General features: G+C 39.8%; 1 protein-coding gene across 10 annotated transcripts in view; it reads right to left on the reverse strand.

Annotated features, from left to right (window-relative positions):
- Positions 1–24,192, reverse strand: part of CHD2 (chromodomain helicase DNA binding protein 2) — a 95,071-nt gene that overhangs the window by 29,675 nt on the left and 41,204 nt on the right. For all 10 annotated transcript variants that reach the window (XM_074317487.2, XM_074317485.2, XM_074317486.2 and 7 more), the window contains 13 exons: positions 22,592–22,681; positions 21,531–21,721; positions 16,221–16,409; positions 14,097–14,259; positions 13,605–13,757; positions 11,325–11,396; positions 8,303–8,452; positions 7,449–7,597; positions 6,355–6,451; positions 5,808–5,900; positions 2,843–3,013; positions 1,785–1,960; positions 539–580 (listed from right to left, as the gene is read on the reverse strand). In XM_074317487.2, coding sequence (XP_074173588.1) covers positions 539–580; positions 1,785–1,960; positions 2,843–3,013; positions 5,808–5,900; positions 6,355–6,451; positions 7,449–7,597; positions 8,303–8,452; positions 11,325–11,396; positions 13,605–13,757; positions 14,097–14,259; positions 16,221–16,409; positions 21,531–21,721; positions 22,592–22,681 — 1,736 coding nt within the window. The remainder of the gene's footprint in view (positions 1–538; positions 581–1,784; positions 1,961–2,842; positions 3,014–5,807; positions 5,901–6,354; positions 6,452–7,448; positions 7,598–8,302; positions 8,453–11,324; positions 11,397–13,604; positions 13,758–14,096; positions 14,260–16,220; positions 16,410–21,530; positions 21,722–22,591; positions 22,682–24,192) is intronic.

Here is a 24,192-nt window from a genome sequence, read left to right on the forward strand (position 1 = left end):
TTCCAGACCCTGTTTCTACTAAGGTCACATGAGATACCACCTGGTCTCACAGAAGCTTGCTCCTGCAAAGACCCTTTTCTCTACATTCCTTAGTCGATTATTCTGACAAGAACCCCGCCCAGTGACTGAGGGTTCAACATCTCATTGTCCATCATAAAGAACTGTGCCTTGGAATAGTCCATAACGTCACAAGACAGAAGGGAAAGGGCTCGGCTTCCCTTGTTAACTATGTGAGCTCTCTGCTAGTGGTAGCAGGGAAGTGCCAGAAGACCGTTTTAAACTTGTCTGCTTCCCTGGGACCCACTTCCTTCTTTTCCAGCCTGCTTTCATTCATGGCAGTGTTCTCTTAGAGGCAAAGTACAGTTACTTCTAGTATATGTTTTGTGGATGTCTAAGTCACATGGAGTGTGTGAATACATTAATGTCTAATAAACATCAGGCCACCAAAAGGTGCCAGACCGTAAGCGGAAATAGTACCAAAGGAAGAAATTGCAGCCTAACAGTGAGAAAGGCAGACAAGAAATGATTACCAACTTACCGTTCAAGAGGGAGGCCAAACTTCTTATATGCTTTGATGAACCTAGGAAGATGATCGAAAAAACACATTAAAAAAATAGACGTAAAAAAATAAAAAAAATGAAAAATAGACGTTCGCTATATTATTGTAAATATATCCTGTGAAAAGATATGGCTCATGTGAACTGTCAAAAATAGATTAGGCCCAATCCTTACAATAGACACTAAATGAATGAATGTTAAAAGCCTTTGAAAATGGCCAATTCAAAATAATGAGTGCTGAACATCTATTCAAACTAAAGATCAACTTTATTCTCAGTGACTGATCATGAAACCACTTAGGGGCGTAATTGAGAACAGTGACTTAACTCTAACATTATCTTTTTTAGAAGGTACAAGTTTTTAAATAGATGATTCAATCACAAGTCTTGTGATAAAACCCGAAGATAGTTAACTGGTCTATTCAGTGCACTACTGTTAGTTTCAATTCCATACTGCGATACTTTTCATTATTTTCTAGTCAGTAACACAACTATATGATTTTTAAGACTGCCTCAAATATTTTTGGGGAACGAGGCAAAGTACAAGAAATATGTGATTTAAAGTTTCTAAGGGAAAACTGTTTTTGAAACTCTGCTGATTCCTGCCCAACTTTATCTCCAACCAAAATCCAACCTACCCTTCTACAAGTCTCTGGGCAAACCACGCTGTATGCCAAGCCGCGTGTCACGGGCGCCGCTCCCTACAGCTAACCACTAGCACTGTCAATAAAAAGCAAGATGTCACAATACATCCAGGGCCTCACTGTGACAAGCCATGGCCAAATCACTAAAATAATCTGATCAGGTCAGAGTGTAAGGAGAGATACTATGGGGGGAAAATGGAACGAGAGGGCATGATGACTGAAGAAAATGGGGCTGAATGTGACAAGAGCTAAGAAACGATATGAAAAGAACAGCGTGGGTAAAAGGATCAGGGAGCAGTGTTATGTGTGAAAGGGAACCTGAGGATTATTCTTCAATGCTGCATTTCTCCCAGTTATAGACTGAACTATTCTATGCCTAAAATAATATGCCATTTGCAATTTACTTCAAACTAATACGGAGGCAGAGAAGCATCTCTGGGATGACGTATGACTCGGTATCTCGTGCCTTTCTGGTGGGTACTGGCCTCTGTCCTCCCTGTCGAAGTGTCAGGGGTCCAATCAGCCCAAGGCCAATGGCGTGCCCTTCTGAGCGAGCCCGAGGGAGAGCGGAGCCTGCACCCACCTGCGGATCTCCGCGTCCGTGAATCCCTCTACGAGGTCCTTCCGCACGCTCCGGGGGCGCCCTCGACGCTTGGGCTTCTTCTCATCGTCAGAGTCATCCGTCTCGCTCTCAGAAGCAGAGGATCTCTGGGCCTGCCTCTTCGACTCGGCGTCAGAGTCACTGTCATTTGTCTGAGCCTGAAAAGGCAAAGTCACATTGTAGCAAGTGCCGGGCGCAAGAAGTCTGAGGACAAAGACCAGTGCACCCTAATTCTTTGGTACTCAGAACTTCCTGACACATCAGACAAGTCAATTTGTGGAGGAGGAAGCAGCGGTCACGCAATGAAAGGACGTCTGCTTGGGACAGTCACACTTCCAAAGACATATCGCAATGTAGTAAGTAAATAGGAATAAAAGTATTTGGATTGTAGGTTCACGTTGACTTCCTTAGGCAAGTGATTTGCCTGTGTTTTCCATTTGTAAAATGAGAAGAATAGCACCTATAATTAGGGTTTTCCTAAGGATTACACGAGTCAGTAAGTGTAAGTCCACTAACGCATGCCTGGCACATAGTGAGTACTCAGTAAATAATAGCTCCTATTAGCTACCAATGATTTTCCACGATCTTGTACAAACCCAAGTCTGTTATCGTCAACAAACTGGGTAGTAACTACCTACGTCAATGTCGTTGCAAAAATCAAATTTGACAGCGCCTGTGCTGGCGCTTTGCAAGCTGTGACGTACACTTCTATAATCGCTTCCAAGTATGTACACCGAGTGCTATGAACAAACACTTCGAGGCCAGAAGAGGTTTCCCGATTAGGAACAAATCGTTAGGACTGCTGGTTCTAATGTCAATGACTAAACGCAACCTTCTGTCCAACTCAAGTCCTGTTTGGCCATCTCCCAAAGAGCCAACGCATGAAATGCCTCCTGAGCCCTCGAGCATTTTCCCATGTTCCCCTGCTAGGCTCCCCACAAACCCTCCAGGTCAGGGCCTCTTCCTTGCACAACCAGCACTTCTGCGGCCTTCAAGGCGTAAGTCCGAAGGACACGCGTTGTCTCGTCTCACTCGGTCACCTTTTTCGTGGAACTCCGAATTCGAGGCAACATGTAAATTTCTTCCAGCTCCTTCTGCCGCTCTTCCTCCTCTACTCTCTTCCTTTGCTCCTCCGGAATGATCTCATCCCAGTCCTTATGAGGACGCTCTTCCAGCTCCTCTTCATCTTCCATTGTTGCGAAGTTGGCAACCTGAAAACAAATAGGCAACTGACATTTCCCTATTTCCCAAACACGGTCTAGTGACACAGGAGCCCACACAGGGTTTTTCACCTAAGTAGGGTGCTATGAATTATACGAGGACTCCTATGATGTCACATCATCAAAGAATCAATTTCCTACAAATCTCTCCTGTATCCCCCTAAATCAACTTGCCAAACCCTCAAGTTCATCAGAAATCGTACTGAAAGTAGGGAAACAGATATAAAGAAAGATATAAATTCTTTTCAGTTTTAATGAAAGACTTGTTACTAAATCACACATTTTCTAATAAATGATACTAATTAGAAATTTTAGATTTACTTAGATTACAAAATGCTGAATACCTAATACTAATCATTATGAACTTGTAGTTCTATAAAATATAAATGGCTACTAAATAGAGCTCATGTGAAACAATGCCTAACGCAAAGCACTAGCTATCATCTACCCAACGTTTCTTTATTTCTTTTCATCAGAAGTATAGAAGCGAAAGGTATGTAAGAATTTCATTGCTCAAAATGCACTGCAGTCTTAGGAATGAAAATGAGAACATAAAATGCAAAAAACAGCAAACAAACCAGGGCAAATCTTCCATTTACTGTATATCAAACATTTAGTACCCGATATCTATCGGTACTGAAACAGTGTGTGTCCCAGAAAGAAAACCATCTGTGTGGATGCATTTCAGACTCAGACTGTGGCTGCACAGAAACACGGGCCGGCTCCGGCCAGCCTCTGAGCAGCGCTGGGCAGGCCCCAGGCCCGGCTCCACATTCTTTCTCTTCCTACCCACCTAGACTTGACGAGTATCATGAAGAACAGAAGGGCTTTTGGAGGTTCCATTCCTCAAAATCACTTGGAGCTGACAGTGAAGTCAGAACTTTATGTCTTTTGGCCAAAATTAACTCTAACTTCCATGGATATTGTGACCCTCATAATCAGAGTTTTAAAAATTCCACGACAAAACAAGAGATGTAATTCCTGAGACCGAAAATGTAACATTTCTGTATTATGAAATGAATCATTTGACCAATCTCTTAAATTAATACTGTTAGTAATTACTTGCAGGTCTCAATCTTAAGAAGAAAGACAGATGATAATGATATTGATATAAATATCAATATTGCATACACGTCAGTAGTTCACGCAGTTAGAAATGTAACTTTTCCAAGGATGGCATAGTGGTTAAGGGCCAGACTGCAGGCCAGACCACCTGCGTAGGAGGTAATCACGATTCCATGTATGTGTGACCCTAGGACACCTACTCTGCCTCTCTGTGCCTCAGTTTCCTCATCTGTAAATGAAGATAACATCTACTGTGGTAATGACTTTAAGAGTTAATGTATATAAAGCATTATAAACAGTGTTTGAAGCGTACTAAGAGTTATATAAGTGTTGGTTATTATTTAAAAAATGCAAATCTTACATTATCTCAAAAAATGTTTGCCGTGTTTTCAACATCTTAAAATAGGGTCATTAAAAAAAAAAAAAAAGGATTATTGGAAAAAATGAAGTCAATTCAGTGAAGAGCTCCAGGAAAAGAGCCCCTATGGTAAGCAGATCCTACTTTATTCAAATCACTTGACCAGGTGCTGAAACATAAATGGCCACGAGGGCTTTACAAAGGCCGGAGTCACCAATACTGTGACTTCTGATCCACCAGTCTGTAGCATGCAGAAACTTTTACACCTAAACTCTCATCTAATATTCTGACCAAGACATGGCCACGAAGAGCACTTCTGGTTAAGAGGAGAGCAGCAGTCACAGAAGTGGAATCCAGTTGAAACACTAATGCTCACCTTCATCTTCAGACACATTAACTGACCCAAGAGCTCTCTGGGTCACTCAGCTCCTTCCTTGGTTTTCCACCGAGACATCGTCTACCTGTGGCCAACCCTGGTCCTCATCACAGGCTAGTGTTTCCTTCCAAACACTTCGCCCACATCTCCCTCACTCCTAATGGGTCTCTCACATTTCACCATCACTGTAACCTCCGGGTCTCCCCTGCTTCTCTAACCTGCATGGAGCCAACCCGTGGTCAATCCTTTCAACCACGTCCTCACTTGATCCTGGGATACTTTTGCCACTTGGACTCTCCTGTGCCTACCGAGCCCATCTCCCACGTTGGGATCACCAACGGATCCAATTTCTGACCTCAAGGATTGCTGGGTAGGTCATACGACCTGCTGACTGGCTCCAGCGTGAAGCCTGTCTTCTAAATTCAGCTCTACCCCCTATCAAGTTACTCCCTACAACTCCCAGCCCCACCCCGAGCCCTCCCCAATCCTTCCCACTTCTCAGCAAACACTTCCCTTCCTTTGGGAGGTAATTAAGGTCACCGACTGCAACTCCCACATCTTCTCTCCCCTCCTACTCCCTAAAGTGTACTTTCTTTCCTTTTTCTTCCAAAGGCCAAGTTCTCCATCTGTGATTTGATGACACCCTTTCCAGTCTCCTCTGGGGAAATGTGCCACCATATTTTCCTTCGTTCCTTAGAAACTTCAATATCTCCCTATTATCAAATTCTCAGAAGTTCAACCTAGAAACATGGTCACATCTTTAAAAAACACCCTTGCTTTGCTTGACCCTTTTATCACATACATTATCTTCACTCTACTCATCACTAGCTTTTTAATGTCTATACTCAATGCTGTCACCTCCTACTCATCTGGTGCCTAGCTTCCGCATTTATTCCTAATCTCATTTAATTTTCTGTCGTATCACATACCACTGACCACCCAGTAATCAACCTCCAAAGGACTTTCTCCTCCAAGGTTTTCCATACCTTAAATTGTGACAGAAGCTCGTCTGTCGCACTTGTTGACACTTCGTTCTCTCTGGTTTCCGCCAAGCGCAAAATTTCATCAATATCCATTTCCTGAAAGAAGAACATCACCACAGACGTGGTAAAAAGGCAACAGTGGCCACAGCACTTCCTGAAAATTTTTGGTGTAAATAAACCGACTGTTTTTTCTGACATTCCATTTTTTATTTTCTCTTACAGTCTTAGCTTTGTATCTTTTACATGTATCTAACGTTTCAAACTATTGTTTATACAAATGATAGGGAGAAAATTTAGAAATTACAAGAAATAAAACTGGAATAAAAAAGACCAAGGACAGAATCCTCAAATGCTTTTCTCATTCTTTCCTACTCAATGTAGTAAAAGCTTTGATCTCTTGAGAAAAAAACAAACAAAAACAAAACCTATGTTCAAGTAATTCCTGTTTCTTTATAAAAGCCTCTAACACAGACTCAGAATCTGCTTCCGGAAAAATTTAGACTTTCACAGATACTCGTCAAGAAAAATTGTTTTCTTCATTGTTAATTACCTGAGGCTCTGACTCCTCCCCTTCAAGTTCTTTGAAGAGATCCTCTGCCCCAAATTTCAAAATAGCTGTCAGCTCTTCTTTATTAAAAGGATTTGAACTGTAAAAGCAAAATGTAGTCGTAATGTGTTAGGAATGTCAAGTAACCTCTATGTGGTTCTGCTGCATCTCTAACTACATATCGATCCTTCGTAAAGGGATCAAATTACTGGTGAAAATACAAATTTTGCTACAAGAAAATATAATCACTCAAATTATTTCATTTTTAAAATCTACAGACTGAGTTTGTGGTGGTAAACCTCACCTCGCAGAAGACTAGGAAATCAATTATTTTCCTGTTGGCTCATCTATTACATGGTTAAGCAAGAAATGTAATCAGCAACAGGAAAGAAGATAGTTCTCTAGAGTTCTTTAGCTCAGACAGTTACCATTCTCCAAGAACTTTCAACCTCCTCACCTCGGGTCCACAGTTAAAAGAACCAAGCTCCTCCCACTTAAGTGCCTCTTTAACAGAAAATTATCTGGAAAGATGCTATTTAGGAAGACTCCTTGGATTTCACCTGTAACACAAGCTACAGGACTGCCACAGAAGACACTCAGCAATTTGGTCAAAATGTAAACTCTGTAATAAAATTAACTGTGCTTCCAAATAAAGCCAATTGAAATCTAACTACTCTCCTTCTATACAGCCTTCTGCTTCAATGGAAAAAATAATAATCTCCACACAAGCATTTTTACCGATTGTAAGAAAACAGCTAGCTGCCAATTCAATTTTCTCACCGCTGAAAAGTTCAAGGCAACACTCTGCCAGGATGAAAGCTTAATGCAGAGCACAGAGCTGCCACTGCTGCTGCTGCTGTGTTATATGTCACATGTAGAGCCAAAAGCAAAAGGTAAGAGAAGGGCATGAAAGAAAAAAAAAATAGGGAAAACAAAATAAAAGGCATATGCCATCTTGCTTGCAGTGTTGGCTTGGCCTTTTCCAGGTAACTAAATGACTAATGTCTGTTGTACAAAATCCAATTAGAATGAATTCTACCGAATTTAATGTAAAGTCAGTTGGACTCTGCTACCTCCCCCACCCTTCTGGCACTTACTTGGACCTTCCAGAGTTGTTTTCAAGGACCGTCCGGCCAGTGGTATCCATACGCTGAATCACCAGATGGTCCAATACCATCTTCTTTTTGGCCCTTTCTATGATCTCTTCCTCCACGGTCCCCTTTGTAACCAAGCGATAAATATTTACCTGTAGGAAAAGGAAATGTTACGCTTATGCCTGATGTCTAAAACCAAGGGACATAAAAAAAGATCTGTTCCTCTACTACCATTAAGTGACTACGCGCTGTCCACCCAAGCAGACAGCTTAAGTACATGCAATATTTTCACTATCTGCAGCAGATCACATTCTTAAATAAAATTTTGAATGACAGAATTGTTATTGTAGCCTCATTCCACCAATAAAATTCTTGCTAAAGAATCATCTATTTCACCAAAACTGAATCTGTGGCCGAGTAAGACACTAGTGAGTCACCCAATACTTGAGCAGACGTGGAGGTTCATAGACGAAGGAAACAAGTGTGTACTTTTCCAACATACCTCAGAGCTAAGACTGGTTGGTCGTGTATAATAAAAACAGACCGTCTTGAACAATGTTCGAATACTTAACTTTTCCATATTAAAATAAGAGGGGAAATTCCAGTCCTGAGTCTATTATTCATCCTGTATCTGCACATGATGTACTTTTCAAACAGTGAAAGAGACGAGCTCCGTAATAGGCTCCTCTTAGCCCCAAAGACAGCGTCTCTGTACTAGTTACACAGACATCTTGGGGAAATGAAAGCAAAACAGGAAGGAGAGCACTGTGCAAACCTCCTGAAAGGCCTGAATGACCCCTCTCTCCCCACCCCCACCCCATCCCCCGAGCCATATCCAGAGGCCTGTCCCCACTGACCTGCTTCTTCTGGCCGATTCTGTGGGCTCGGGCTTGTGCCTGCAAGTCGTTCTGGGGGTTCCAGTCAGAGTCAAAGATGACAACTGTGTCCGCTGAAGCCAAATTGATTCCCAGGCCACCAGCCCTTGTCGAGAGCAGGAAACAGAAGTCCTGTACACAATGCAATATACTACTTTATGCAGTGGCCTTCTCAGAAACAGTCTCACAGTCCAATAAGCCCTTACACCTGGAAACCCCTGCAGGTGTGAAGAAAAGTGAGATATGATGGACAAACTTTATGGAGGCTAAAAGAATGTCAGGGGCTTGATGGCAGAGGGAATTTTCATTTGATTAAGAGGGAAGAGTCAGTGCAACGAACTAAGCAGTCAAGTAGGCTCTGATAAGGCAACAAAAGCAAGAGAATTAGTGTCCTCGCCTGGCTAAAACGACTACTAACAAGCATTAACAAAAACCAGACAAACGTATTTATCAGAGGGATCGTCCCAACAAGCTGCCTAGATACTGATTTTCTGGGGAAGGTGGGTTAGGCCATGTAAGGAAGTCAGGATAAACAAGGTAACTGTATTTTATGTAACTGTCCATCCTTTGGATAGGCTAGTGAGGAAAAACAAACAGTGCACTCACAACCCCATGAGGGAACTGCTGAGAGGCAAGCAAAGGGGCCTCGGTCAGCGCAGAACAGGCACAGAGACAACCAGAGCAGGGAGAGCTGAGGAGCCACATGTAGGAAAGACCCAGGCACTGACACATTCCAGTTTCCACAGCAACGACCACAGAGACAGGCAGGCACAATACACCTGCCTGCACCTGAGTGCTCAGAAAAATATGCGCAGGAGGCAGGCAAGAAGCTATAGCCGAGCCACAGGAGGAAAGAAGCCAGATTCCTATTTTCAGGGGGTTTGATCATGTATGTCAAGGGCTGACCCCTTTATGGCACAGAAGTGACACTCAAAAACTGGTAGCCCTGAGTTACGTTAACCTGGGGTCTGAATGGTCATTTTAGCCATTTACAATATCACTCTTATCAAAGATAATACAAATTATCATAAGATGTTTACTTGTGTCTATTATCATGTTGACAAAGGTTAAAAATTATGAAACTCAGTGCTGCTCAGGGTGAGGTAAAAAGGAAATATTCATACTTGAAACAGTATGAATGTAAATTAGGGAATGTAATTTAGCAAAATGTATCAAAAAATCTTTTAACAGATGCTCATATCCTCTTACCTACAAAATGGTTAAATAAACAATGGTACGGGCATAATAAAATATTAGAAATTAAATTTTTAAAAAATATTTAATGACATGATAAAAGGCTCAAAGTGTAATTTTGAATGAAAGGTGACAACAGAACCATGTACAGCATGGTCCCAATAAGGTAAACATTATAAGAAATAAACAGTTTCATCCAGTATGAATTGAAAAACATCCAAATGATATGAGTGAGTAGCAAGTTGTGTCTGGGATGGGTGTTCTGTACAAAAAAAAATTTTTTTTGGTATTATTCACCATCTCCTAAATTTTCTGAAATGTGCATGTAATATTTTCCTTCAATAAGAAAGTATCTAATTTTTCAAACTTTTATTTTTTTGTTTTTTTTTTTGAGGAGGGTGCAGCTTACAATGGCCCATGCAGGCAAAGCATTTAATTTTTAAAACTAATTTTAAAAGACTCAGATTTGCAGAAAATGGTAGAGAGCTTATATTGTATACATAGCCACAAGGCAGGGGGATCAATTGAGAACTGTTAAAAAGCAACTTCAGCTGTTTTCTGAGAAAGGGCAATCTGAAACATTTGACTTAATACTATTTTTTTAAACCAAGAGTAGAGAACCCAAAACCAATTTCAACGAACAGTAAGTAAGAAAAATAGCTAACATTATCGAGAGCTTACTAGGTGGCAGGCAATATGCTCAGAGCTGTATGCTGATTCCCTCATTTAACCCTCACAGCAGTGTGATGAGTAGGTATTAGAATTATCAAGATTTTACAGTTGAGGAAACAGGGAGGAGAGAAAGGAGGAATGGGAATTAGATGATTATCAACGTTTGTAGTAATTCACTTCCTCTTCTTAACTATTCAGAGCCTTGTTTCTGCTTAGAACCCAAAGTTCCTCAAGGAGAACAAAAATTTTTGGCTCAAGAAGCAGCCAGAACACTAGAATGTAAGCAGCACCGTGTGCAATTCTGGAGGCAGAAGGCACACCATTCAGACAGACATTAAGAGGGTGTAAAGCTCTTCAGAAAGCAGAAAGTCCAATCCTTTCTTTCTGTATGAAACAGTGGCCCAGACCTCAGAAGTTCTAACGGTCTCTCCAGAACTCTTCTACGCTGATGTCTGGATCTCTCAGCTGCTTCCCTTCCCTCTACACACTGCTACAGCATTCCCTACTGCAAACCCCTTCTCCCCACTTCTCCCAAGTCCTATGGACCTTAATAGTTGGATATGCACAAACGTACCCTGGCTCCTAACTTGCCCAGAGTAGCTGTCCACTGTGTGTCTTAAAAATGAAGTACTCTATCATGCCACATTCAAGCTGGACACTTAGAAATGCTGCCGTTAGCCAAAGTAAGAACATTAAGCCACATCATAGCGGGGTCCAACAAATTTGCAACATGGCCAACATACATTTCAAGACTCAACGTCACCCCAAAATTACAGGTCAGAACCTTTGGATGTAACATACATGTCAAAATCAATCCTACTGGCCAGCCCTCCCCCTCCCTTGCTGCTCTCCATGGCTTAGAAACTTGGCATCTAGGAGTCACCAGAAAACACGCAGTTGCTACCAGAACGACTCTGTCATGAATCCACACCAAAGGAGATAAACAAACATGCATGTGCTTTTTCGGAGGGACAAGAAACTTAAGAGACATCTTTTACATTCGCGCTTTTGCATTCCCTTCTCAACACAGGAGAACTGCCCTGTGAATTATTTCTGAAACAGAATACATTAAGCTCGAAGGCTTTGCCCTTGATACAGAGCCCAAACTGCCCCAGTAAAAAAGTCATGCGTGGTGTACCTCAGACCCATCTGCATTGAAGTGGTCCAGCGCTTGTTTTCGGATTTCTCCCTTGATGGAACCATCCAGACGCTGTAAAAATAAACCACAAGGTAGAAAGATCAAAAATAAATCATAGGGCAGGAAGATCAGCTACACTCAGAATAGAACACCAGACTTGCAACCTTTACCAGTCTGACACCCACTGGGTAAAAATAACCAGAATGCATCGGCAACAAGCTGCCAGGGGGCTGTACTTAAGCGGCACAGTCTGCCTGCCCCAAGCTCTCCAGTTACAAACTCAAGGTCAGGAGCTTCTGCTTCAAAGGGCTGCCTGGGTTTAGGCAAGGATCAGCATGGTTGCCGGGGCCTGGAAGGAGAAAGAAGGCAAGCCAAGTGGTGCTTAGAGGCTTTGTTTGCTTCCACATCTGTGGGGACTGAAGAAATAAGGAAATACTCCCCCTGGTCACCTAATAATTAGCTCCTGCAGAAAAATTACGCTTCTTAGCTAATGGGGCTGAACGTTGGGCCGGTGATTAAGTGCCACACAAAATAAAACATTGCTTTCATCATTTTGTTTGGAAAACATTTTGCCATGACAATGAAAAGGTTCAAATTAAGTTGATCATATATTCCATCCCAGCTTTTCTAAAAACTGCACTCTAAAATTGGACCGAAGTATTCAAGCGACCAAAATGTGTCTTCAAGGGAGCCTCTGGTATTTACTAATACGTACAACTCTTTTATTAGAGTGCATGTCCGTTCTAGGTCAAACGAAAAAGTCACCTTAGTGAAATTATATATGTAAAATAAATAGCTAAGATTAATTACCCATATGCTGTACATATAAAGCATTTCTCACTCTTTAAAATCATTTTCGTATTTCTTCTCATAATCACCACTTAAGATGAACAAAATACCTCATCTTACAGAAGGCAAATCTGACCCAAGAGATGATTTCAGCTGGCCAGTGATCGATGACAGGATGGGGACTGTCTACGGAAGGACTTCCATCTCCCCAACTCACAGCTCTGCCCACCACACCCCGAGCCACCTGAACACAAGCAGAATCACACGTGCGCACCCCTCTCTTCTCTCTGACTACCAAATCTACTCAGAGCCTTAACCCGAAGATAAGTTTAAAAGGCAGGTTCATAGCCTATATTTGAAATCAGAAAACCCAAGCGCCGACATTTAATACTCCAATTAATAGAAGACATCACGCATGATAAACCTGAATGGATTCCAGCCTACTTATTCCCCAGAAAGAAAAGGAATGCATTCTTATTTGACTTGATATCAAATGATTAGCTAGACTTGAAAGCTCACAGGGATCATATGCACTGAGATAACTGTCTTTTTGTCCTGTGCTATTTTTTTATAATAACCACAGTAGCAAGCTATATTCTAAGGCAGCTGCTGAAAGACTACACAAAGTATTATGGATATAACAATGCCCTTCAGGATATTTTGAAGACCATCTGTTAGTGAATTGTAAAGCTTGTTGGCCTTCTTAGAAGAGAATCATTGACTCCAAGTTTCTTCGATACCAACTAATTGTATCTGCTGGTAGAAGAGTCCATCCATTCAAAGTTAAAGAAGAAAAAAATTTTAAATAAATCTCAAAAATCAAAGCACTATAAAAATACTATGCCAAAAGTCAAGGTAAATTGCATACGTGTTTATAAATAGATCAGAGATAAGTTTCCCACAGTCTAACACCCAGAAAAATATTATGCTGAAGAACCTCTTTTTCCCCTGTTTTTTTCCTTATCTCATAGGCAATGATTTGAATGACAAAAATTTGCAAACAATGCCTCAGAGGAGAGGGGGGCTGTCACCACTCGCTTCAGGGACCAGTAGCTTTCAAATACAAGTTCTGCTGCATTCCCAACCTCAGTCAGGGTCAGCTTCTTTTGGGGTGAATGGAAACACTGCAGACTTTTTTTTTTTCGTTCTTTCGAGGATGTCAACTTCTGGAATCAGGTTTGCACTTCCTTCCTCTCTACTTCTACCATGGACTTGGAGATGTAAGACACCATCAAACATACTTTTCTCTTGCCTGATTTTCCTTTCTCTAATCCCCACCCATCCACCCCCCCCCAAAAAAGAATATCTTCCCATGACATTTTCATTACAAGATAGCCTAAAGGCGTGGAAGTGAAAATTAAGACCTTGCTGGAACCTTAATATTGATTTGTTTCAAGCAAGAAAACTCTTGTTTTGCATGTTAGGATAATTTAGCAAGCAAAGCAGGCAACCTAGGGGGAGGGAAAGACCCCAATAATTGAGCATCCTTACCTGGAAAGGATAGTGTTTAATAGTCAAGTACTCGGCCAGGATATCCAACATTCTCACCATCTGAGAGAAGATAAGGACTCTGTTCCCCCTTTCGCGAAGTCTTGTCAACAGCTTATCTAACAGAATCAGCTTCCCACTGCTCCTGATCAGGGACTAAAGACGGAAAAGAAATTCAGATCATCATGTTCACAAGCAAACTTCAGTTTGCCCTTAATCTCGGCGAGTTCCTATTTTCTTAAAACGTCTTGAAGAGTTTTGAAGCCGTCTACAAAATCTGGCTGACAAGCAATTCCTGAAATGCTCTTTTCCTGTTACTGGTGACACTCCACTTGCCAGAGCCTTCCTAGCTGAGTGACTTTCCTCTCACCTGATTTTAAAGCCTCTTTTTGGTACTCCTTGAAGAGTCACCAAGGAGAAAAAGGAGGATTTCGATGAAAAGCATCTACAGAAGCTAAAGTGTCTGTGATGATTACAAATGAGGCAAGCACGCACCAGAAGAATCTCCTGCCCATTTTCCCTCTCGTTCTCCTCAGGGGCTTTAATCAGATAGCAGTGGTTGCAGCATTTTTTCAGTTCCATCACAATATTAAGGAAGCCGGATGTGCTGCCCCTCGTTCCTTTGGCAAGAGCCTTGTAATTCCTGGTCAGAATCCACCTGCAAATGAAGGTGACGATGGTATTACCCGATTCAAAGAGACAGCGAGTTGGGGGTCTTCTATGAAGTGCTCACACTAGCTCTGAGTTTAATCGGCCCGCTACACCCCTCTGGGAACGCACAGGAACAAAGCGGTCTTGGTCAAAGAGTCTGATGCCACAGAGCTGGAATCCGTGAACTCCAGGCTGTGAGGGAAATCTACACAACACACACTCACTTTCTCCACTCAGGAAATTAAAAAGGACACGGGAGAGACATACCCAGCCATTGCAATATAGGGAGCTTACTTGGATCCCTATGCAAACAAGCAAAGGATGTGTCTGTAACAACCGAGAAACACTCATAAAAATGTTAAGGAATTATTTTTTTGGATATGTTAACAGAATTGATATCATTCTTAACTTTTTTAACTGAAGTATAACTGACACATGACATTATATTAGTTTCAGGTGTACAATGTAAGTATTCAGTATTTGTGTATATTGTGAAATGATCGCCACAGAAAGTCTGGTTAACAGCCCTCACCATACAGTTACTTTTTTTTTTTTCCTTGTGATGAGGGCTTTTAAAATCTACTCTTAGTAATTTTCAAATACGCAATATGATTTTATTAACTACAGTCATCATGCTACTGTACATTACATCCCCAGGACTTATGTATTTCATAACTATAAGTTTCACACACTTCACAGATCTCTCTCACCCTCCCTCCTCCCCCTGCCAAATGATATGGGGGTGGGAATGGGGATACAAAAGATTTGGATGAACTGATTTGACAACTGTTGAAGTTAGATTATGGTACATGACTACATCACTATTCTATTTTTGTATGTATTTGGGAGTTCCCATAATAAAAAGATTTTTAAAGATCAAGGTAGTTCTTGGCAAAAGGGTCAGATAGTAATTTTTTAAGACTGCAATCTTTTTATTTTGTTGCATATTAATTAAGAATGAGCAAGGAATAAGATCACCAGACCTCTGACTTTAATAAAAGACTGTAATTTTTATGGCAATACATTTAGTTTCCATTATTCCAGATCTAAATTTAAATCATCGAAACTAAAGCCTGTGACAAGCACGTTATACACCACCCGCTGTCCCAAACCTATCATTTGCCTTCAGTATACTGGGGGTGCCAAAAATATGTATACACATTTTAAGATATGTTAACACTTTGGTCAGTGTTGTTCAAGCAGTAGTTTGCGGTCATCAGAAGTGTCTGGACGCTGATGGTAACCACTCTGAGTACCTCTTATGATTGCAGAAGTCACACGTGACTTGATTCATCTTTTGTTATCGATATATATTTATTACAACTTTAACACAGTGTTCCTTTCTTAAAATGTGTGTACAATTTTTGGCACCCTCTGTATAATAACCTAAACCAGTAATACCCGGCCTGTGCCACCTGGAAGGCCAGAAAGGAGCGTCTTTTCCCTTCAGTACAGAGGTGAGTGCTTTTCCTTCTGAACTTTCACGGCCCCCAGAAGGGCCTCAGTCATTCAGCAACACACTGTTTTAATTATTTGTCTCTAGTCTGTCTTCCCGACTAAACCACAAGGTGCTGGCAGGAACACGTTCTATTTGTCTACATATCCCCAGTATCTACCAGTACATCGCAGATCCTTAAAAAATGTATTACTGGCAGAGATGAAATATATGAATACGTGAAAGCTGTCTACTTATTGGGGGGGAGGGGGGGGAGGGTGTAGCACTAAGAATTCGTGTACTCTGAAAAATTCCCGTACTTCAGACCCTTACATGATGAAAAGTATCATGCACTTTCTCACTCAAATAAAAACGAATAAAAAATCTTCCTCTAACCATAGATTTACTAAACTGCCACTTAAACCTGGGTTGAGGCTTCACTGAAAAAAGCCTTTTATTTGTCAGTTATCTATCTCATGGCTTCATGGTACTGGTCTTAATCCCATTCAGGCCTAACCCAGCCAATAACTTACTTGTAATACTGTTTCTGAAGGGCCGACATCTCTACCCTGAGAATCTGCTCCACTTTGGCAGGAAGGGATTTCTCCACGTCCTTTTTGACTCTCCGTAGAAGGAAAGGCTCTAGCACCTTATGAAGACTCTGGTAGCCATTCTCTCTCCCTTTCCCATGGTCTTCTTCGAAATCTTCCCAGAACTCAAACCTAGAGAAGAAACAGTACAGTGTTACTTAGTCACACAGAAGATTAAAGTATTTTTCCAACAAAAAATTTATTTCAAAAGAAACTAAATGGGGGGAAAAAATCTGTAAAAAAAAAAGAATCTTCCCAGTAAGATAAATTTAAACAGTCACTAACTCCTGATTATTAGACAGGGGAAAACAAAAGGAAAGGGAAAACCAATTGAATTAATTCCACCAGTTACAATGGATAACAGCAGGCTTCCAATTCTGAGACTGGATCTAGCGTTCACAAAATATTTCAGTATATAATGCATTTGTACATACATAAACACAGTAAGTTATGATGAAGTATTATGCAGAAAAATTAATCATAAGCTATCTTTTAATAAGCTGCAATTTCTTGGGAAAATAAAAATCAGAGCTATAAGAAAAATTAGTGGCAGTATTAGAGCTCAAAGGTAAAAATTAGATAATTCCCATCAATAATCTTCACTGTTCACAGATTAAAAAGTTAATGGATTATAATGACAACAAACAAGATTACATAGCCCCCAGAGAAGAAGAGCAATGAAAGTGATACAAATTTAATACTAAAAGAACTTGGGGACACCCATTTTATTAAAGACTATAAAAACCTGTCATGAACTCTACAGATGAAAGTTTATCATGTTTAAATCTTAACTCAGCCATCTTTGGTTCACTAAAGGATTTGTGGCAGAAATGCAGACAGAATAGGACATTATGATCAAGTTTCTTTCAAAAATGAAGGCAATTTAGTTCATGAGGATTAGAAAAATGTGCATTGTCGTACTACCAAAACGCCCATGAAGCACTTGGAAGAACTAGCCTAGTTTTGTGCGCAGACTGAAGCTCAGTAGGTGAGAGCATGTCATTAACTGAGGCCAGAAATGGAAGCTCAGTCCCTGCCTTGTGGGCATGATCTGCTCTCTGACACCAGGTAGCTCCGCTCTGCTAAGGCCATTCAAGTCCCAGAATAACAAACTCGAGTGACTCGAAGTACATGCTCTCTGATAAGATAGCAAGTCAGGAGACAGCAAATGCCAGCACTGCCACCAGGCAGAATGGCATCAATAGAGTCTGCTGCCATTTTTGAACTCATCCATGGCGAAGCACTTCATCAGGTACTGCTCAGGGGGTAAACATCAGCCTTAGTGACATCCTCAAATTGCTAAACCCTGACCCACCGTGACCAAGAGAGCGACAAGACACGAATTTCCATAATCAAAAAATTACTTAGATCACTATTGACCCTTCAAAAATTAAAAGGAATATGAGGAAACACTGCAACGTTATGCCAACAAATTAGACAAATTATATAAAATGGACAGATTCTTAGAAAGACACAAATTAACAAAACTGAGTCAAGAAGAAACAGAAAAACCTGAATAGAACCATAACTAGAAACTGAATTAGTCATTAAAAAATTTCCCACAAAGGAAAGTTAGGGCCCACATGGCAATACTGGTGAACCCTATCAAATCTTCAAAGAAAATATGACACCAATCTTAAATTCTTTCGGAAAATAGAGGACAGGGGAACACTTTCCAACTCATTCTATGATCCCAATATCAAAGCCAGGCAGATCTTGAGATTGCTCTCTCTCACTCTCTGTCTCTCTGTCTCTCTGTCTGTCTGTCTGTCTCTCTCTCTCTCCCCCCCCACACACACACACCCACCCCCAACAGAAACTAATATCCTCTCAAGAACACAGACGTAAAAATCTTTAACAAAATACTAAGCAAACGGAATCCAGCAACACATAAAAAAGGATTAAACATCACAACCAAGTCAGATTTATCCCAGGAATGAAAGGTTGGCATAACATCTAAAACATAACTAATGTAATATATCTCACTGGGAGGATAAAGAACAAAAACCACATGGTCATCTGTCTCAACAGACACAGAAAAATAGCATGTAACAAAATCCAACACTCATTCATTATAAAAACTCTTAAAAACTAGAAATAGAAGAAAATTTCCTCAGCCTGATACATAGTTGCCTACGAAAATTGTATAGTTAACATTCTACACTCCTACCAATTCTATTTCCCATGGAGGTGCTGGCCAGTATAAGGCAAGAAATAAAAGGCATCCAAACTGAAGAAAAGACGTTTAACTGCCTTTACTTGGAGCAGATGTATCTACAAAATACTGAGAGAAAAAAAACACACACACACCAAAAAAAAAAAAAAAAAAAAAACAGTGGAAATACTTTCTCCAAGTACACAGGATACAAGATCAACACAAAAAACTGAATTACTCTAGTATAATCTAAAATTTAGATTAAAAAACAACTTCACTCAAAATTAAAATAAAGAATAAATTTAACAGAAGGAAATGTAAGACTTTACACAAAAACTACTTAACACTGAGAAAAATTACAGAAGATCTAAATAACAGGAAAAAACTTTTCATGATTATGGCTTAGAAAGCTCAGTATTATTAATTCTCCCTAAATTGATATGTAAATTCACTACAATGTCTATCAAAATTCCAGATTTTTTTGTTTTGTTTTCAGAATAAGCTGATCCTAAAACGTATATGGAAATACATAGGATGCAGAATAGCCAAAAGAATTTTGAAAAAGGACAAAATTGGAATGTATACTTCCCCGTTTTAAATAGTACTATAAAGCTGCAGTAATGAAGTGGGGCACTAGCATAAGGACAGAAACATGTATCAATGGCAGACAACTGAGAATCCGGAAATAGACCCTTACATTTATGGTCTAAACTGATTTTCAACCAAGGTACCAAGACAACGGAATAAAAAACGGATATGCTATTCAACAAATGACACTGGGGGAGACGACTTACAAAATCCCTCTGCCCTCTCCCACCCAAGATGAACTTAGGCCCACACACTTCACACTATAAACAAAAAGTCAAAATGGAACACAGAGCGACATGTAAGGACTAAAACTTCCAGAAGAAAATAAAGAAAAAAGTTTTTGTGACCTTACGTTAGGCAAATATGTATTATTTTATAAGACACTAAAGCATAACCCATTAAAAAAATGATAAATTATACTTCATCAAATTAAAAAAATCTTCTCTTCAAAAGACAACATTAAGAAAATGAAAAGGTATCTGCTTTGGATGGGGGCGAAATATTTGCAAATCATATATTAATAAAGCATTTGAACCTAGAATACTTAAAAAAATTAAAAACCTCTTCAACTTGTAAGATAAACAATCCAATTTTATTTTATTTTATTTTACTTATTTTTAAAGGAGGGTGCAGCTCACAGTGGCCCATGTGGGGATCGAAAAATAATTCAATTTTAAAATGGGCAAAAGATTTGAACAGACATTTTACCAAAGATATACAAAAAGCTAATTTATATATAAAAAGATGTTCAGCATTATAGAAATCCAAGTCAAAACCACAATGAGACACTACTACACACCTACCAAAATGGCTAGAATCCAAAAGATTGACAACACATCTATATGATATAAAAAAATTAGCAAATTCAAACATTTCTGGTATGAATGTAAAATGGTACAGTCTCTTTGGAAAACAGCCTGGTATTTTCTTAACAAGGTAACTATATACTTTCCAAACAACGCAGCAAATCCACTCCTAAACATGTAACCAAGATAAATAAAATGTATGTCCACGCAAAGACGCAGTAGCCCCAAACAAAAAAAACAAAAACAATCCAATGTCCACTAACCGGTGACTGGATAGGCATCCAATGGAATATTACTCCATAATAAGAGAATAGCTCCTGATAAACTATGACACAGGTGAAGCTCAAATATATTATGCTAAGTGAAAGAAGCCAAAAACGGAAGACTATTAGGATTCCATTTACATGGAATTTCTAGAAAAGGTAAATCTCTAGTGATGAAAGCTGTTTAGTGATTGCATAAAGCTAGAGGTAGAAGCAGACATTAACTACAAACAGGTAAAAGGAAACATTTTGAGTGAGGAAAATATTGTATACTTACAATGGTGTATTTTACGGTATGTAAATTATATCTCAATAGATTGTTTAAAAGAAAAAAACTTTGACAACACATGGGGGGAGGGACCATTTCTTTGTTCATCATAAGCTATCCAAAATGCCTTGATCGGTTTATAGCACATAATAGGCACTCAAATATTTTCTGAATTTAAAAAATAATTGTGGGGCATTTACCTGTCAATTTGACAACTCTTAATTGACTTGTTTACTGCATGTCAGGTCAGGCAATGTGGACCAGCGATAAATAAAGAAGACCCCTGCCACATTTGAACACATAATTAAATGACGAGATGAATGAGGAAATAAATTGGGGAAAAAGTGGTGCCATATAGGAAATAAAAAGGGTAGGGATGATAAGTGGTTTGAGAAGACCTCTCAAAGGAGGTGGTCATATAAACTGAGGCAAAAGTATTAAGAAGTGACTGGCCATGTGAAGATACAGAGGGGAAAAAATACTCCAGACAAAAGGAGTATCACCGCATGCAAAAGGAACAAAATGATGGCCAGGGTGGCTGAAGCCTCACGAGGGATGGAGAAAGGGGCACAAGATAAGTCAGAGGATTGTGAAGGGGCCAGACCAAGGACGGTCTTCCACATTAGGGTTAACGGATTTAGATTTCATTTCAAGTATCATCAAACACCACTGGGTAATTTTAAGTTTTATGAAATGTGCATATCATCTCTCCCATAAAAATCTTTTCAATAAAGACATTCCACAAATTCTTGAATGAGTTAAAGATTTGGATAAGACCTAAAAGCTGATGCTTCTGATAGCAAAGGTTTGGGTTTAAGATCATTTTAATACTTGTCAGATTGTGTACCTTGTACACTTCATTTCAATTATACTGACTATCTTAGAACAACAGTGAGAAGGTCTGATGTTTCCTACTTACTAATTATTTCCCCAAAGCAGTAACTGATTCAAATGTTTGGTAGACAATATGCTTTCCTCTTTAACAAGCTGATTTCTGTGCCTTCTCTTCTTTATTATGGAGCATTTTACTACTTTTCTTCCTGCCTCAGTTAAAGCTTTGCTTTCCGCCAATCATACCATCCCTTTGCTCTAAGGTCTATTAAAAAAAAAGTTAAAAAGCATTGGCATTTCAGAAATTCTAGCATGTTTTGAAATACACAGGAAGGAGCTTACTTCTCCGGCATAATAAAGTGCAGCAAGGACCAGAGCTCTTTGAGGGAATTCTGAAGAGGGGTCCCCGTAATCAGGAGCCTATGGTTGGACTTGAAATCAATCAGAGTTTTATATAATAAAGAGTCATCATTCTTCAACCGATGGGCTTCATCCACTCCCAGAAAGGCCCAGTTAATACTGCCCAGCACAGTCTAAAGTAAAAACAAAACACAACGAGCCACCAGGTCAGAAGGGAACCCAAAAGTACCGTCAAGTGTTAATTATCTCTGTACAAATACCATCACAAAGGTATACACAGAAACATTGATTCTTCACTGACTTAAAGTATATTAGGACTCTTCTGTTTATTCTGTTGGTTGCCAGATTGGGGTCTACTCAAAAGAGCATGTCCTTATCTAAAAGGTATTGGGGGGGGGGTCCTCTTATGCAGGTATTACTGCGTGCCCCAAAGTAAGGACACAAAAATTGGCATGCTGGGCAAAAACGACACAAAAACAAAAAACACATGACTCTGCAGTCTCTCCTTAATGAAGGTTCTTCTCTGTCTGTTCTCCACCCCAACCCTGAAGCACAGAAACACCAAGAGCCACCAAATTGAACATGTTCACTCTTATGATCACCAATGGGATCACCGCCACATATATTTCTCAGTAACTTTCGAAAGGAGGTCATTTAAAAAGCATCATTTTTCTCGTTTTCTCAGAGATCATCCACATCATCTGCTCTGGAGAAATGCCGTTAACAACGGTATGATGGGAAACGCCTGCAATGGGGCTCGAGCCTCGTTTCCAATGACTGACTACAATCTCAGGGAAGATGCTCGCCTCAGTACCCTCTCATCCTGTTTAATTCAACTGGTGTAAGCTACCTAAGGTCTCCTGCAACTGTAAGGTTCTGTTTTTGTAACCTATAACTTTGATGTTCTTTGTGGATCTTTTTGATTGCTCATTTGCTTGTTTTAAAGAAATAAAGAAAAATAACATGGCAAGTAGGAAGTACAGACCCCACCATTTGGACAAGTCACACTACAAAATTTAGCCTTTTAGCTACCAATTACACACCTTATCTTTTAATAGGATCTCGTATGTTGTTATGAGTGCATTGAACTTCAGCCTTTTGGTCTGAGAATGAATCCATTCATATTCCCGTATCTGTAAGAGAAAACAGTAATTAAGATACAATTTCTACTTTTACTTTTCTATATCACCAGCAAGTCTTGTGACAGATGCAACAGAAGAAACATGCCAAATAAAAAATAAATCGATTAGAATTTAATGAATATCTTAGACATTCTAAATTTACCCAACATTAGGGGTACAGCAGTGTCACAATCATAATTTTAACTAACAAAACTCTAATGGCTTTAGGTCAATTTCCAGAGCAACCACAATATCGAGCAGTAAGTGTTAGAATTAAAAGATCTTATCACTGAGCAGCAAAAACTTCAGTGCCAGTATTCAAATATGTAGTCGTCCTCTCCACCTCAAACGAGATGCATTTGACCCCAAAAAAATGCATTTCACCAGCAATTTAACTCTGGTGAATCAAACTTATCTAGGGATCTCCCAGAATGAGATTTTTCTTAAGGAACTATAATTTAATTATTCTTTAGATAGGGCAATACTTTTCTTAACAGGTAAAACAAATTCCAACCTCTAGCTTGGTCAGAAATTTCATTAATCATACAGCAGAAAGATGTGGCCCCCAAGAAAAAGGAAAGGGAGGCTTGTAGAATGAAGATATAATTTAACATGAGTGAAAATGTCAGTGTGAAGAACACAAAACCAACACATTCATACTGAGGTGTAAGTGGGCACCCAGCCAGCACAATGGCCCATGATCAAGCTCCTGTAGTTTGTCGTCATAGGAACCGGAGAACAGGACCAGGCGTACATGCAGGTAACCACCACCAAGTGGGAAGAGAGAACAAAGAAAGGGAGCATTGGAAACCACAAAGAAAGCTTCTCTGACTCCACAATTTTTCAGATTCACCCTCTTTGTCTTCACCACTGAATGCATTGCTTAAAGCCATTCTGCATAATCTAGGAAGTTTTTATTTTCTTTTTTAATGGTTAAAACAATGGATTAACAAAGCTAAGAACTACTATATGCTTAGAAACTCAAATTTAGGGCAATGACATCTACCCGTGTTTAGGTTGAGTAGACAAGAAAAATATTTACTAAAAACAAACTTGAATTAGCATGTTAATATAATTATAAAGTAGTTCTCAGAGATTTAAGGATTCCTGAGGGCCTGCTCTTATTGTAAGCAGTCACCCAGAAAGAGTTTATTCTAACATACAGGGGCGAAAGAGCAAAAGTCTGAGACCAGAGACAGCTGTGTCCCAACCGCCCCACATTCTAGTATCGCTGGCCTAGGGACAAATGTTAAAACTCTGAGTGTCTTCATCAGTGGGTTAGAAAGAATACCATCGACTTTGAAGACAGTTAATATACATAAAGCACTCAGCACAGGGTCTGGCTTATAACTGGTGTTTTTTTAAAACTTAATTATTATCCAGAAATGAGTTGCTAAACAAAGATAAACATAAGTCCCTGTGTTCTAAGTTCCTGACTCTCAAGTTAAGTCTGATAACAAATAATTTTCATTTCTGCAGCCCTGGAATGGTTCATGGCCCTTTCCCTTATTCCTTTCTTCTAA

This window comes from Rhinolophus sinicus, chromosome 13 (genome assembly GCF_057876585.1).
Source record: "Rhinolophus sinicus isolate RSI-liver-muscle chromosome 13, RSI-T2T, whole genome shotgun sequence".
NCBI classification, from domain to species: domain Eukaryota; kingdom Metazoa; phylum Chordata; class Mammalia; order Chiroptera; family Rhinolophidae; genus Rhinolophus; species Rhinolophus sinicus.